The 17,256-nt window shown below is 46.6% G+C and overlaps 1 protein-coding gene across 1 annotated transcript in view; it reads right to left on the reverse strand.

The window, feature by feature from the left end:
- LOC141171730 (NADH dehydrogenase [ubiquinone] 1 alpha subcomplex subunit 3-like) overlaps positions 1-15,562 on the reverse strand; it is a 55,268-nt gene extending 39,706 nt beyond the window's left edge. Inside the window, exon 1 of the mRNA XM_073655377.1 lies at positions 15,457-15,562. Within this exon, the coding sequence (XP_073511478.1) occupies positions 15,457-15,562 (106 nt within the window). The remainder of the gene's footprint in view (positions 1-15,456) is intronic.
- Positions 15,563-17,256: the final 1,694 nt, after the last annotated feature.

The raw sequence follows: 17,256 nt of genomic DNA on the forward strand, positions 1-17,256 counted from the left end.
TTCTCTATTAGTCCATCTATACTGACCTCCATCAGGTTGCAAACTGAATATATTTTTTTCTGCATCTACCTCTGAAAAAATATTTGGCCTTCTAGTAGTGTGTCGGACTTTCTCTATTAGTCCATCTATACTGACCTCCATCAGGTTGCAAATTAAAACTAATTTTTATCTGCATCTACAGTACCTCTGAAAAAATATTTGGGCTTCTAGCTGTGTGTGGGACTTGTTGTATTAGTCCATCTATACTGACCTCCATCAGGTTGCAAACTGAATATATTTTTTTCCTGCATCTACCTCTGAAAAAATATTGGGCTTCTAGCTGTGTGTGGGTCTTGTTCTATTAATCCATCTATACTGACCTCCATCAGGTTGCAAATTCAAAATAATTTTTTTCTGCATCTAACCCAGCCAATAGTTTTGGCCTAATACCACAGTTTGGCCACTCAGCTCTGCTCGGTTACCATCCATTGTTTTTTTGTGCAAACAACTCCAGAGTTGTGAATTAGTTAACCACCAAAATGAGTGGAAAAAGGCCTGCTGCTGGTGGAAAGGGGAATAGGCATGTTGGGAAGGGGAAAAAAGGATGTGTCCGTGGGGTAGGTGTTAAAGCAACAGTAACATCTGCAGAAGAAAGACCATCTTCCAGCCAAACTAAAATGTCTACTTCTTTTAGCGGACAATGTGATAAGATCCCTTTCTTACGGCCACGCCAATCGCTACAAATTCCAGATGAGGCACAAAAACAGCAGGTGCTTCAACGGATATCAAGTGCTCCTTTAAGTGGGCTCTCCTCCACATCAACTTCAACATCACAAATACTCCAGTCCTCAAAGGTGTCACCCAAATCGCACTTGCTTCCTCACAGCTCCCAAATCTCCAGCTGCCCGTCTGAGTATGAGGTAGAACAGATGGTTGAGTCTGCAGAGCTGTTTACTCATACTATAGCCTGGGAATCAGAGGTCGACTCCAGCGCTTCTGTGAATCCAGACGAGGAAATGATCTGCACTGATGCCCAGAATCTTTATGAGTCGGATCCAGGACCAGACGCAGAAGGTTCTGACCATAATGTAGACCCTCATTCCCAAACTGTAACTCCTGTTGGTGGAGACAATGAGGAAGACGATGATAAGACTCAAATACCTGATTGGAGCGACAACTTTAGTTTTTTGTCAGGGCAGGAACAGGTTGGCTCTGAGGACGACGGGTGTGATAACGCACAGGGTGATGATGATGAGGTCGGAGATCCCACTTACTGTCAACCCACAGTCAGCCAAGAGATGAGGTCAGCAGAGGAGGTGGAGGAAGATGCTAGTGACGACGAGGTCAGGTTGCGCCTTCCTGGACAGAGACGTAGTACTGGAAGCACGTCAACAACTGCATCCTCAAACACAACTCTGCCTCTCACCACAAGTCGTGGTGGCTCTTCAGGTCGCATGGGTGCTAAGCCTTGCATAGCCTGGGCATTTTTTCAGATCGATAAAGATGACCCAACTCGTGTTATCTGTAACATTTGTCAGCAAAAGCTAAGTAGAGGCCAAAAAATACATAGTTTGAGTACTTCATGCATGAACCGGCACATGGACATGAAGCATAAGTTGCAGTGGGAAGCTCAGTGTGCTACAATGCGGCCTAGCCGGCCGGGCCAACCACCGTCTGCCATATCTTGTGCATCCGCGGCCTCTTCATCCTCTGTGACTGGGGGGACAGCAGTCACACCTGTTTTGGGGCGCAGACCTGCCACCTCTTTACCCGCAACAGCCAGCGTGATTGGCAGGTCATCATTTTCTTTGGAGGTGGTAACACCAGCTGGTGTTGAGCACTGTCCGACATCGATAGCACCACCTTTGGATCAAGGCAACCTAACATGTCCGCCTGCATCTTCCTCACAGACCGGCAGTTTGCCGGGGACACCCTTATCAACCCCGTCTAAGCACAATAGCCAGCCCTCGGTCCCTCAGATGTGGACAAGTAAAAGACCATTTCCTCCTAGCCATGAGAAAGCTAAGAGGTTGAATTTCACCATCTGCAAGCTCTTGGCTACAGAAATGCTGCCTTTCTGCCTGGTGGACACAGAGGATTTTCGAGACCTTATGTCCGTCGCAGTGCCCCAGTACCAGATGCCCAGTCGGCACTACTACTCAAAGAAAGGTGTGCCTGCGCTCCACCAGCATGTCGCACATAACATCACTGCTTCTTTGAGAAACTCTGTGTGTGACAGGGTGCATTTCACCACAGACACTTGGACGAGTAGGCATGGACAGGGGCGTTACATGTCGCTGACTGGGCACTGGGTAACTATGGTGACAGCAGGACAAGGGGCTGCTGTCCAAGTCTTGCCGTCCCCACGAGTTGTGCGTCAATCCTCTTTATGTCAAAGTTCCTCCACTGCTTCTGCCTCCTCAACCTCCTCTCGGTCTTCCACCTGCACCCAAAGCCTGTCTGGTCATGCCACAAGCTTTCTAACTGCGCAGAAGGGATCCTGCACACCTCCTTACTATGCTGGCAGTAGGGCTCAACGTCATCAGGCGGTTTTTACATTGAAATGTCTGGGAAATGTGAGTCACACAGCTGAGGAGTTGTGGTCAGCTCTGGAGAACCAATTTCATGAATGGTTGTCTCCACTGGACCTGAAACCAGGGAAGGCCGTGTGCGACAATGCTGCAAACCTGGGTGCGGCCCTTCGCCGGGGCAATGTCACACACGTGCCTTGTATGGCTCACGTGTTGAACCTGGTTGTCCAGCAATTTTTAGCCCACTATCCCAGACTAGATGGCCTTCTGCAGAGGGCACGGTCGCTGTGTGCTCACTTCCGCCGTTCGCATCCCGCAGCTCAGCGACTTACATCTCTACAGAAGTCGTTGGGCCTGCCACTTCACCGGCTAAAATGCGATGTGCCTACCCAGTGGAATTCAACTCTGCACATGTTGCAGCGACTGTGGCAGCACCGACAAGCCCTGGTGCAATACGTTCTGACGTATAGCCTGGGCCAACGAGATTCAGAGGTGGGGCAAATCACGCTGGAGGAGTGGTCTCAGATCAGGGACCTATGCACCCTTCTGCACAGTTTTGAAATGGCGACGAAGATGTTTAGTGCTGACGATGCCATTATCAGCATGACTATTCCGGTGATTTACATGCTGGAGCACATGTTAAACAGAATTCGGAGTCAGGTGGTGGCACAAGAGGAGGTGGAGGAAGTAGAGGAGGAGGAGTTGTATGCGGAAGGGCTAACATCTGCAAGGTCCAGACGGTCGGCAGCACCAAGGCGGCAGGCATGTGAGGGTGGGGGAGATGGTTTTACCAGGGCGCATGGTAGCAGCCAAACTAGTGAGGAAGGTGCAGGAGCCCAGGAAGAAGTGGAGGACGAACTGATGGAAGACTCATCAGATGAGGGAGACCTTGATCACATTTCTGTTGTGCGAGGTTGGGGGGAGAGGACAGAGGAAGGAAGCATGATTGTTACCTCGCCACCAACACAACAGGGACTTGGTGCTCCTGGATGCGCAACACACATGAGTGCCTTCTTGCTGCACTACCTGCAACATGACCCTCGAATTGTGAGAATTAGAAATAATCCTGACTACTGGGTTGCCACACTGTTAGATCCCCGGTACAAAAGTAAATTTGCAGAAATTATTCCTGCCATAGAAAGGGATGCACGCATGCAGGAGTATCAGCAGAGACTGTTGCAGAATCTTACATGTGCTTTTCCACAAAATACCAGTGGTGCACGTAGTGAATCTCACAGTTCCAACTTGCCAACCGTGGGACCGTCAAGTGTTCAGCACTCAAACCGTAACAGAACCACAGTATCTGCTGGTAACATCAATTTTGCGGAATCATTTCACCACTTTTTTAGCCCATCTTTTGCAAGGCCACAGGAGACAAGAAGTCTGACACATAGTCAACGCCTAGAGACGATGGTACAGGAGTATCTCCAAGTAAACATTGAAGCCATGACTGTGTCACTGGACCCTTGCTCTTTTTGGGCTTCCAATCTGGATAAATGGCCGGAGCTAGCCACTTACGCCTTGGAGATCTTGTCATGCCCCGCAGCCAGCGTTCTGTCTGAACGTGTGTTCAGCGCTGCTGGTGGTGTGCTGACAGATAAGCGCACGCGGCTCTCCACTGATAATGTAGACAGACTCACGTTCATAAAGATGAACAAATCATGGATCCGAAACGACTTTTCTACCCCTGTGTCATCCTGGGGAGAGTAAAAGCTTGATGATTGGTTAAAATCACCCTACCAACCGTTTTAAGCTTTCAAATTACTAATCATGTTTATCTGTATCTTGACTGGAAAATAATTTGGGCTTTGTAGCAGTGTGCAGCACTGATCCTATTAGGCCATCTATACTAAAGCTTCACCAGATTTAAAATTTAAAATAATTTTTAGCTGCATCTAGCCCGGAAAATAATTTTGGGGCTCCGAGATGCGCAAGACACATAAGTGCCTTCTTGCTGCACTACCTGCAGCATGACCCTCATATTGTCAGAATTTGAAGTAATCATGACTACTGGGTTGCCACACTCTTAGATCCCCCAAACTTTTCGATCAACCTTTTCATTTTAATAAAGACCAAAAAACCAAAAAAATGGTCATTTTTGAAATTATAAGCATTAGCAGGTTGTTAGAAACTGAAATCAAACAGTTTTCAACTCAAAACTTTATTCTAGGTGATGTTACATTTTCACATAGGACCCCTTGTTCGAAAGGAGCTTCTGAACTCTCTCGTCAATTGAATTTGTCAGGTTTTGGATGGTTTCTGCTTCAATTGTTTTGCATGAGGACAGAATACCCTCCCAGAGCTGTTGCTTAGATGTGAACTGCCTCCCGCCATCATAGACACTCCTTTTAATGATGCTCCAAAGGTTCTGAATGGGGTAGAGGTCAGGGGAGCATGGGGGTCACACCATAAGTTTGTCCCCTTTTATGCCCATATCAGCCAGAGATGCAGATGTTTTATGTGCAGCATGAGATGGTGCATTATCATGCAGAAAAATGATCTTGCTGTGAAATACACGGTTCTTCTTCTTGAACCATGGCAGGAAGTGCTGTTTGAGAAAATCCACATACATTATGGAGTTCATCTTTAGCGCCTTCAGGGATCCTAAAGGGGCCGACAATCTCTCTCCCCATGATTCCAGCCCAAAACATTACTCCACCTCCTCCTTGTTGGCGCTGTAGCCGTGTTTGCGTGGGGTGTCCATCAACCAGCCATCCTCCACTCCATCCATCTGGACCATCGAGCGCTGCACGGCACTCATCCGTGAACAAAACAGTTTTGAAATCAGTCTTCATGTAATGTTTGGCCCACTGGAGCCGTTTCTGCTTGTGTGAAGTGGATAGAGGAGGTCGACAGGATGGCGCATGCACAGCTGCAAACCTCTGAAGGACCCTGCATCTTGTTGTTCGGGGGACGTTGGAGGCACAAGCAGCTTCAAAAACTTGTCTGCTGCTATGACAAGGCTTTTTTGCCGCTGCTCTTTCAACCTGACGTAATTGCCTGTAGGAAAGAGTCCTCAATTTGCCCTTATCAGCACGCACATGTGTGTACTGTGAATCAGCTACATACTTCTTGATTGCCAAGACACTTCATCCTGATCATCGCACAATGTTGATTGTAGTCATGCCTTGACCTAAACACTCCACAATTTGTTGCTTCTCAGCAGCCGACAAATTAAGATAACATAGATGGGAGAGGTCTCTATGAATAGGAATTCCTAAGTATTTGATACCCTGTGAGGGCCAGGCAAAGGGAAAGTTGGACTGGATGGAATCCTATATGGATTTGGGGAGGGAGACATCGAGGGCCTCAGACTTCGCTGCATTGATTTTAAAATTTTACCATGTAACAAAGTGATCTATTTCAGCCATAACAGCATGGATGGATATATGTGATTGAGTGATATATACTAGGACATCATCAGCAAATAGAGAGCACTTGTACTCGGTGCCTCCCACCTCAATCCACCTAATATTGGGGTTATGGCGAATTGATGAGAGCAGGTGCTCCGTCACTAGGATGTATAAGAGAGGGGACAGAGGACATCACTGCCTTGTCCCATTGGTGATTGTGAAAGGTGATGAAAATGTTCTGACGCACCCCCTGGGCCTTGGGACACCCGGAGCCGGACCCTTTTTGGTGGATGCTGGTGGTTGTAGTCTTCGTGGCGGCGACCCGGTTCCGTGGCTCAGGGCGGTCAAACCAGTGGCGGAACTATTTATGTGGTTTTGATGTTTAAATGTCCGACTACGCCACCCGTGGATTGCGGTCAGAGTGAACCGCCGCTACAGGGCAGACCGCTGAGGCTGGTGTTGTGGGTGCAGCAGAGCGTAGCATAACTCCCCACGGGAGGAGTATAGCCTCAGGGCAGTGTATGCGGAGGATGGGGGTGATGGTGCAGGGCAGCAGCAGTAACGACACGGAGTCAGTGATGCAGTTCAGGGCCTTTACTCACAGTTCTTATTATCCAGACCACGTCTGCAGGTAACGGCTGCCCACGTCGTACTGTGCTCACCAGGTGAGGGGCTCAGACAACTCCCAGATAACTTTGGAGCACTTCACAGGACCCCCTTTGTGTGTTCTTTGTCTGACCTTTCTTACCAACACTTCTGTCCGGCTGCCTCGGGCCTCCTCTTGGTAAACTTGGCGCCAGTTTCCCTGACCCTATGTGGTGCCTTCCTAGCGGGTGTAGCGAGGGGCTGCGCCACATAAAATGTCAGAGCCTCCGGTTTCTAGCTGAGGGTCGTTTCCTGCCTCCACTAGTTCGGGGACCGGTCTCCCCCTTTGGCCTGACCCCTCCACGCAGGTGGATTCGGGCGTGCGGTGGCGACTCGCCCGTCCGCACCCCTGGGATCCCTTCATTCCTCGTTCCTGGAGCCTTCTCCGCTCCTCTTCCTTCCTTCTCCCTCTTCCAGGCCTGGGCCTCTGTTACTAGGCCCGCCTCCGGAGCAGAGCTCATGCAGAGCCCCTGCTCCCTGCCACTTCTGCTCAGACTTCTCTGCACTGAACTAAGATGGTGCCCACCTTTTATACTCCCTTCTCAATGCACCCAGGAACTGCTTCCTCCCTGCTCCTGCACTACAGGGTTCCCCTTCCTCAGTGTTCCCTCCCCCCACTCCAGCCAGGGACAGGGACTGTCGTGCCCATCTCAGGGGCATATTGGTCGCCCTGCCCCACGGCAATGTGGTGTAATGCATGCAGGTGTCGGGTCCTGATCCACACTCCATCCTTACCTGAGAGTGAGATATCACACCTCTGGGTGAGGTGCAATACGTCTGTAGCAACCGAGCCCTCAGGGTGCTACAGTTCCATTTATCTTCAGCCTAGGTGACGTATTGCGATACAGGGCCGTGATTTTGGCTATAAAAGGGTCCCCTAGACCCCTACCCCAAGCTTTTTAAGAGAATCATATATGGCGTGCCAGGAGACTCTATGGAATGCTTTCTCAGCATCCAACGAGAGTATCTAATTACAAATTTTTAACTGCATCTAGCCCAGGAAATACTTTGTGCCTAGTAGCAGTGTCTGCTAGTCAGCGGATTATCCCGGCTGTTAAGCAAGCTGCACCACCTGTAGTTTAGACACTTAATTTTTTCAAAGGAAATGCTTCGGGACCATGGGATACTTAGTGAAGAGCATCAGGAGGCACCCCAAGGCATAGGGGCTGGGACTGGCAGTAGGATGCCTTGCGGTGGACAGCCGAGCTCGATCCTTATAAAAGCTTTTTAACTGCAGCAGCTTTAGTGGACGCTACTGGAGCTGGAATTACCGCGGCTGCTGGCATGAGACTTGCCCTCCAATAGATCCTTGTAAATGGATTTAAAGTGTATTCATTCAAATTAGAGAGACAATTTAAATTAAAAAGCTTAGAGCTGCCTCCACCACAGGGGGCTCGCTCGACCCACCAGCGGACAGGCACCAGTATTGGGAGAGGGGGGCTGGCCGTCAGGGTTCACCGCGGCTCTGGCACAAACCCGGCGACACGGAGGTGGCACGGGCAGGAGCGGACTGGCCGTGTCGGCTTCTCACTTTTTGGATTTTAGAAGGGCATGACATGCCTATATCTGTGTCTCCCCCTCCTTTTACTCCTCCACCTCTTTTATTTTCGCATGACTATATGTACTTGTCACTTTTCCATGTGTTAGTTATGTCTTCTGAGCAGTTTGTCAGCTTTTGGACACCTTTGAAGGTGTTTTCTATGTGTTTCTATGTGTTTTTGTTTGCCTGCCATTGGTTTTAACGGTGTTCGAAGGTGTTCGACGAACAGTTCGACGAACAGTTCGGCGAACACACGGGTGTTCGACGAACCGAACCGAACTCGAACACTACGGGGGTGGCTCAACACTAGTGACCAATCCACATGGGGATATTTTACATGTCTTGTTGTGAGTCCGCATGCTTTTAAAATATTAATAAAAGTTACATTTTAGAGATTTAGTTTGTTTTTTTGTTTTCAAGTACCGTATCTGAGATCCTGCTCTATGTGAATAATAGTTTTTTTTCGATAATGTGTCTGGCCACACTCGGACTTATCTAGTATAGGTCACGCTTGCTGTAGGTTCTCACTTGCCTGCTATGAAGAACTGCTTCTGCCACTTGACCCATGTGTTCTTCACAAGAAGGGAGGATGGAGGCCTCATAGTAACCTGCTCTTTCAGTGTAATCACCAATACCTAAAATGTGCAACCATATTTAACCCTCCAGTCTATACAGCTGATCATTGCAGATGTATTTTTTGAGTGTCTTTCCTGCTACATGACTCCAAAACACATGCCTCCAACCATCCGGTTTCCCTCTGGACAGTCCTATGATTGTAGGGCAGTCCTGAAGAAGGGTGCATGTTCGGATTTCAATTGTATCTGCATCTTTACCTCTGTCGCCTGAGGTTTGGCGCAGGAGGCCTAATGGCCTCATTTCATCAAGACTCCTGCGCTGGTAATAGACTGGTGGGGCAATGAGGGGCATTATATTGTGTGGGGTAGGACTGTAGGGGCATCATTATTTGAGGGGCCTTGAGGACATAAAGTGTGACATCATAATGTGTGTGGGGACTGTGGGGGCCTTATACTGTGTGGTAGGTCTCATTGTGTGGGGGTCTTATACTGTGTGGTGGGTATCATTGTGTGGGGGCACATGAGGCATTATATGTGTGGGGTCACTGAGGGAATTATAAAGTGCGGTGGTGGACTATGCGGGCATTACACTGTGGAGCAGGTATAATTGTGTGGGGGCGCTAGGGGAATCCTCATGTGGGGGCATCAGTGCGTGGAGATTACTGTGGAGGCATCAAACAGTCTGTAGGGGGCCATTAGTATCTTTGGGGTGTTATACTTCATTAAAGCCATAAAAGAGCTATTAGATTTGGTGTGAACACTAAGGGGCTTCATTAGGGGCATTATTTTTTGGGGGGCACACAAAAAAGACTGGGTAGGCTTAAATGGGGTATCCAGAATTATTTAAATTTTTTACTACGGGTCGAAGAACTAACAGGCAGGTGATTCCCCTTCCTCATGAATACATACCTCCCAACTTTTGAGGGACAGAAAAAGGGACAGATTATGCTGCGCGCGTTGCAGCAAATTTTGGCCACACCCCAATCCACGCTCATTTACCATTTCTTTCTCCCCTGGCAAGAGGAGTTGTCAGAGGGGCCGTGGTAGTGGGGGACATTCAGCAGATGATCGAAACTGCAGGGTGTAGACCCAAATCTGGGGCTGTCCTCTATATCCGGGACAGTTGGGACTAGAGATGACTGGATGGATTCCTGGGTCTCTGGTCCAGTGTCCAGATCAGGGCTACCTGGCGGCTGAACAGGAGGCCGTGAAGCTCTTACCTTCCAGGGTCCCCGGCGGCTTTTGATTAGTCCGGGCAGCGCGCCGTCATCTGTGCGTCCTGCTCATCTCTAGTTGGGACCTGTGGATTATTTTTTGTTCCTCATTCACAGTCGGAGCCGCCAGAACTTTCTCATCTTTATGTAGCTTCACTATACGACATCCGGCTTTCTTGTATCTGTAAGGCCGTGTTCACACACTGCATATATACTGTGTTTTTTGTTTTCTGCAGATGTCCTCACCATACTACACAATAACAAAAGTCTCCCTTTTACATCACTAGAGCTGGTGGCTCAGCAGCTTAAAGGGGTTGTGCAGTACTAGAAAAACCCCTTCTTGAACTAAATGTTTGACGCTGATAAAATAAAAAAGCCTATACTCCCCTTCTGTGCCTGCTCCGTGTCAGCACTCCTGGTCCCGGGACTCTGGTGCAGTTGTTGTGACGCCGGCGCCCAATCATCGCTGGGGTCACTGTCTCCACCTATGTAAGAATTGAACATGAAAAGAGAGTCCAGGCGGCAGGTGATCTCTCAATTCCTCTTCATGTTCAATCCATACGTCGGTGGAGACTTGGGCGCTGGTATCACATGACACAAAAACCGCACCAGAGCCCTGGGACCACAAGTGCTTTCTTCACCTCAGTATACAGGAACCATAAAAATACAGTTATACACAATGTATCTCTATGGCCATGTGTACTCTGCTTCTGGTTCACTGCCTGCAATAGGGGTCAAGATTACCAAATTCTCCTATCCACATCATTGTGGGCTGTGGTGCGTTGGTAGAGCAGCAGCCTGCAAGCACTGAGATGCGAGTTCAAGTCCTGATGAGACCCGATCACAGCAGGGAGCAGAAGTGAATGGTAGAGCAGCAGCCTGCAAGCACTAAGATGCAAGTTCAAGTCCTGACGAAACCTGATCACAGCAGGGAGTGGAAGTGAATATGTAATTAAATTTATGCACTGAGCAGAGATAAGCGGCCCTGCCCCGAGGAGGAGCAGCAACGGAGTGATGAAAACCTCGGAGAGGGGAGTATAGAAGTGGGACAGTCCCGCTGAATCTGGGATGGTTGGGAGCTATGTGAATGTTCTCTGGAGGATCTGATTACTTGGAGTGGAGTGGGGGGGGGTCCTGACTTCAGGGGGCAGCGTTGTATCAGATCCTCTATACCCCACTGTGCCGCATCCAGTATATCCAGAACAGGCTATGCTCTGTAAGCTGAATAGTTCCCAGCTGCTCTGACACACTGCAACAAACCCTCTCCTCTATTAAATGACCAGTACAATTAATGTCTGGTTTACGAAACCCAGTCTTTCCTATGTCCTTTTAGGGAATTAGAGAAGAAACCGGCTCAGTGTTCTCATTTATTAGCCGAATGGAGAAAGGCAACAGCATCTCCTGCTCCAGACCCGACACTCCCAGGAATCAGAGCAATCAGCTGATTTATCACCACAGGACAGTCATGATATCGGGGGTTCGACCATATTCATTCTAATGTGTATGGGACATTCAGACATAGGGGGCTGTATAATAATGACTACACGGACGAGCAATGGAATAAAGACAAGCACAATGATATAGGGGGTAAAGAGAAGATTTTATTTATAGATGGGTTATTATATATTATAGTATTATATATATGTGTAAATTATTCATCTCTCAGAATAATCCTATTTATGGGCCGTGTTGATCCGGAGGAAGGCGAAAACCCCCTGTGAGGAATCAGCCAATTGTCCTCATATCAGGGGGGGAAATTCCTTCCTGACCCCAAATAAAGAATGGCGGTCAGAATAAATCCCAGGATCAAGGGCTGATTCTTCACCGACTAAAGTTAGTTTGTTAAAAGTTTTATATAATTTAATTTAATTTTTTCTAATGAGTTTTTATTTCTATATCTGTGTGTCAGTTATAAATGATATAAAATACAACTTACTATTTATTTTTATCTATATATTACACTATTAATTTGTGACTATAACAATCAGACTAAGGCCACGTTGACCCAGAGAAAAGGCAAAAAATTCCTTCCTGACCCCAAATAAAGTATAGCGGTCAGAATAAAATCCAGGATCAGGGGCTGACACCTAATGTAATGTAAGTGCAAATAAAAAACAAGCTATATCAATTATTTTTGTAGGTTTGGATTTGATTATGTCTCAAATTAAAAAAAATTTCAATTAAAATTATTGTATTTTTATACCTTATTTCTTATGCTCTCAAAGTGTGTACCTACTTATTAACCTATCACCCTAAATGTATGTATGGGCCGTGTTGATCCAGAGGAAGGCGAAAACCCCCTGTGAGGAATAAGCCAATTGTCCTCATATCAGGGGGGAAAATTCCTTCCTGACCCCAAATATGGCGATCAGAACGAATCCCAGGATCAAAGGATGAAACCCACCTGTGTAATGTACCTGACCTGTGTAATGTACCTAACCTATGTAATGTACGTGACCTGTGTAATGTACCTAACCTGCGTAATGTAAGCTTAATATACAAAAAAAAATACAAATACAAATAATTTTTAGTTACTTGGACTAATTATCATTTATATTTATAGGAATTAATTTTTCTTTTGAACAAAGAAAATGTTATTTTTTATAACTTTTTTTCTTATGCTACCAGTGTGTGAATCTACTTATTAATTTATGAGACTAAACCTATTTAAGGCCGTGTAGATCCAGAGGAAGGCGAAAAACCCCTATGAGGAATGGGCCAATTGTCCTCATACTAGGGGAAAAATTCCTTCCTGACCCCAAATATGGCGATCAGATTAAATCCCAGGATCAAAAGCCAAACTATGTGCCGAAAATAAATTACTGTGTGTATGTGCCTATCATGTAGTGTAGGTTCTATACTGATCATGTAGTGTAGGTTCTACACTGATCATGTAGTGTGGGTGATGTGATGTGTGATGGGTGCAGTACTTACCAGGCCTGTGCTAAGGTGAGTTCAGGGATAATGGCCGCTCCGTACATTCTCCTGCCCCAGGACTATTGTTCCTGAACTCACCAGATGGAAACTTAGCACAGGCCGCTCCTGGGGTAGAAGATCTTCGGGCTGGAGGGATGTCAAATGCCAGCCCAGGATTGGAGGAGGCCAAATCAAGAGTCTGGGGCAGCAAAACAATGGCAGTGGTCCGGCATGAAGATGGTATAGAGAGAGTTGATGTTGACGGGCAGCCGAGGTGACGTACAGCAGCAGAGACGAGGCACGGGTCAGGAGGCATGGAGTTCTGGGCAGCTGGCACGGGCTCATCCTGCAAGACACAAGGGGAAGACATGAAATCTTCTGTCTACTGCATCTTCTGTTATTAGGGGAATGGTCTTTATAATGAACCATTCCGCTATGTAACATCAGATACAATGTACTGATATAAAAGGTGTCTTGTGTGGACAGCGGTCACTCACCAGATGGTCATGGATTCTTTCACAGTCCAGATCTTTTCATCCACCTAAGAAAAAGAGAGACATAAAGTCATTACCGGAAAGTGAAAAAATACAAGATGGAGGATGACAATTACCACAATGTGAGAACACCTGATGGGAGTTATCCCCAGAGGAGGAGATACTTACCGGGCCCAACTTGGTGACACGTACGTAAATCCGGCCACGGGGTGAAGGACTGTATGCTCCGGCCACTGCAGATGGTGGTTCTCCAGAACAGGCCTGAATGGTGTAAATGGTGGCACTGCTCTCCTTTCCTCCAGTTCCTTCCAGCGGATGGTGGTAAAGAATGGATGCTGTCGGATGTTCCCGCTCACACCCAGGCGTGTCTGAGGGTCTTTGCGCAGCAGCTTCTTGATGAGATGTTTCACGTCAGCATCAAGCCAAGATGGAAATTTTGGCTTGTCGTTGATGATGGCTTTGAAAGCCATTTGCTTAACGGGGCCGTTGTAAAATGGGGATCGTCCTGCTGCCATCCTAGACACCACGATCCCCAGGCTCCACCAGTCCACTGCTGCGCCGTATCGTTTCCTACGAAACACCTCAGGGGCCATGTAGTGGAAAGTGCCCGTCACTCCAGAGATGTTTTTGGAGGATGTTACGCCATCTTGGGCAAGCCCAAGGTCGATGATACGGATGTGGCCATCTGCATCCAGCATGATGTTATCCGGCTTTATGTCTCTGCAAAGAAAGAAGAAAACCAATTAAGAAATCTGTCCATTGATAGCAAGAAATGGAAAATGGGTCACTACAAGATCAGGTAGAATAAGGGACAGGACACCAGCAAAGCTGGGGGCCATATCTCCAGAATGTAAAGGGGACAGAGAGAAGGAGGAAAGTACTGCTTACCGGTGGACGATGTTGTGTCCGTGGAGGAACTGGAGGCCACATACAATCTCTGCTGTGTTGAATCTGGTGAAGAGAACAGAGTGTAGTATCAATGTCATCAAACCCTTCTCTAGCAATCCCCAAATACCCTGGTACCCCATCATCTGGATCTAGCACCCTAAATATATGCCCTGCCAGTGCTCCCTTAGTTGCACCCTGACCTCAGGTTTTTTTTCCATCTCCTTAGCTCTCTTGTAGGCACATTCTCCGCTTTCTCACCTCACATTGCCGATGTTCAGGCAGCCGCACATCCTGATCAAGTCCTCCAGGCTGCCACCGGACAGATACTCCGTGATGAAGAAGGCCCTGTGCTGAGACTGGTGTGCGGCATAGAGGTGGCATAGGAATGGGCAGTCTCTGGCCGCCAGGAGTATCCGCCGCTCTCTCTTGATGGTATCCTCATTGTCCTCTTTTTTGATGATCATTTTGACGGCCACATTGATGTTACGGCCGGGGACTGATGCCAGGACCACCTGAGAAAGACAAATGGAGAATACTTAGAAGGTGTCTGCAGGGGGTGGAAGGGATGTGGATTTTATAGTACACAAGGCACATGAGAAAACTGAGTGGTCGCTCAATCTGCTGGTGATCAGGATTGGATGGACAAATCTATCTATCAGCATAATGCACTGCCTGATCCATGGATGGGCTATGGAGAGGTGTTAAAAAATAATCATAATTTTAATTTTCATTTCATAAATCAATAATACACATGAAAATAAGCAATTTTGTAATAAATCTTTTCAGAGAAATCTGCTTTGTTCTCTGCCAGGACAGATTCTCAGTTTTCAAAATTCTCTATTTCCTGGTAAAATCAATATTCAATGAAGGCAGATTGAGATTACTGAGAGGAGATGACAGTTGGTGCTGATAAAATGCTATGTAAGCGGGAGGAGGGAGGAGTACTGCATTTAGCTCTTCCCTCTCTCCCTTCTACATAGAGTACTATCAGCACCTACTGTCATGCTTTGAGTTGGCGTTAGTGTGGTCCAAATCTCCTTGTCTAACTAGATTTAATAAAAACACAGTGACCAATGTATGTACAATATGGCCGCCTTATAGGAGCTGATATAAACGATGGCATGTAAAAAAAACAATGTCCCCCCGCCCCCTACAGCTGTGAACCCCCCAGATGTGGGACTTACTTTGCCAAAGGCGCCCCTACCCAAGACCTGGTAGATGTTGAAGCGGCTGATGTTAAGCCTGGCATAGGGGCTGGATGATCCATCGTCTCCGCTGCATCCAGGTATTGGCTCGTCCAATCCGTTGTTGACTCCTCTACGCTTCTTCATTATCTTCTTGAATCCAGTGATATCACTGTCATCTTCTCGCTTCCTCTTACCTTCTCTATTCTCCATGCTCTGCTCTCCATGTCTAGTAGACTCCATTAGCATAAATTTCTTCCAAACCGCAAACTTCCGTCCGATCGCTTCAGCCGACAGTAGAAAGTAAACGGCAGTTGGTCGTGTGCAGGTGATGTCAGAGGTGACAGTTTAGAGTCCAGAGGAATGGCACAGAACTTCATGGCGACAGTTAGTGATTTTTTTAAATCTATTCCCATATACTTCAGGAATAATAAAAAAAAAACATACAAAAATTAATACTATTAATTTACTAGCTCTTCCTCTTACCAATGTAATCCTTCTATATTCCAGAATTTTTTTCTTCTTTTCCTGTCATTGTAAGATGCTACTTTTCATACAGTGTCATGTAAAAGTTTGGGCACCCCTGGTCAAATTTACTGTTATTGTGAAAAGTTAAGCAAGTAAAAGATGAAATGATCTCTAAAAGGCCTAAAGTTAAAGATGACAAATTTCCTTTGTATTTTAGGCAAAATATATATATATTTTAATCTTTTACATTTTAAAAATTTCAAGAAGGAAAATGGGCCAATGGAAAGGTTTGGGCACCCTGCATAGTTATTACCTAGTACCGTCCCCTTGTGAAAGTATCAGCTTGTAAATGCTTTTTGTAGCCAGCCAAGAGTCTTTCAATTTTTGTTTGAGGGATTTTCATCCATTCTTGCTTGGAAAATTCTTCCAGTTCTGTGAGATTCCTGGGTCGTCTTGCATGCATTGCTATTTTGAGGTCTAGCCACAGATTTTCAATGATGTTCAGATCAGGGGACTGTGAGGGTCATTGGAAAAACCTTCAGTTTGCGTCTTTTGAGGTCGTCTATTGTGGATTTTGCTGTGTGTTTAGGATTATTATCCATTTGTAGAAGTCATTTGCCCCCAGTTCCAGCTTTTATAGGGGCAGCCTGCTCACCCTACTGGCCTGAGACAGGAGGTATTGCATGCTAATGTTCCCCTGACTAGAGAACCTCCCCCTTGCTCTCAGACACAGCTTTATTACATTTGTGGCATCCAGGCCAGGGTGACACATATATATATATATATACAGTACAGACCAAAAGTTTGGACACACCTTCTCATTTAAAGATTTTTCTGTATTTTCATGACTTTGAAAATTGTACATTCACACTGAAGGCATCAAAACTATGAATTAACACATGTGGAATTATATACTTAACAAAAAAGTGTGAAACAACTGAAAATATGTCTTATATTCTAGGTTCTTCAAAGTTGCCACCTTTTTGTTTGATGACTGCTTTGCACACTCTTGGCATTCTCTTGATGAGCTTCAAGAGGTAGTCACCGGAAATGGTTTTCACTTCACAGGTGTGCCCTGTCAGGTTTAATAAGTGTAATTTCTTGCCTTATAAATGGGGTTGGGACAATCAGTTGTGTTGTGCAGAAGTCTGGTGGATACACAGCTCATAGTCCTACTGAATAGACTGTTAGAATTTGTATTATGGCAAGAAAAAAGCAGCTAAGTAAAGAAAAACGAGTGGCCATCATTACTTTTAGAAATGAAGGTCAGTCAGTCCGAAAAATTAGGCAAACTTTGAAAGTGTCCCCAAGTGCAGTTGCAAAAACCATCAAGCGCTACAAGGAAACTGGCTCACATGAGGACCGCCCCAGGAAAGGAAGACCAAGAGTCACCTCTTCTTCTGAGGATAACTTTATCCGAGTCACCAGCCTCAGAAATCGCAGGTTAATAGCAGCTCAGATTAGAGACC

This window comes from Phyllobates terribilis, unplaced genomic scaffold, assembly GCF_046119375.1.
Source record: "Phyllobates terribilis strain yellow unplaced genomic scaffold, ASM4611937v1 Scaffold_12__6_contigs__length_324123572, whole genome shotgun sequence".
Classification (NCBI taxonomy): Eukaryota; Metazoa; Chordata; class Amphibia; order Anura; family Dendrobatidae; genus Phyllobates; species Phyllobates terribilis.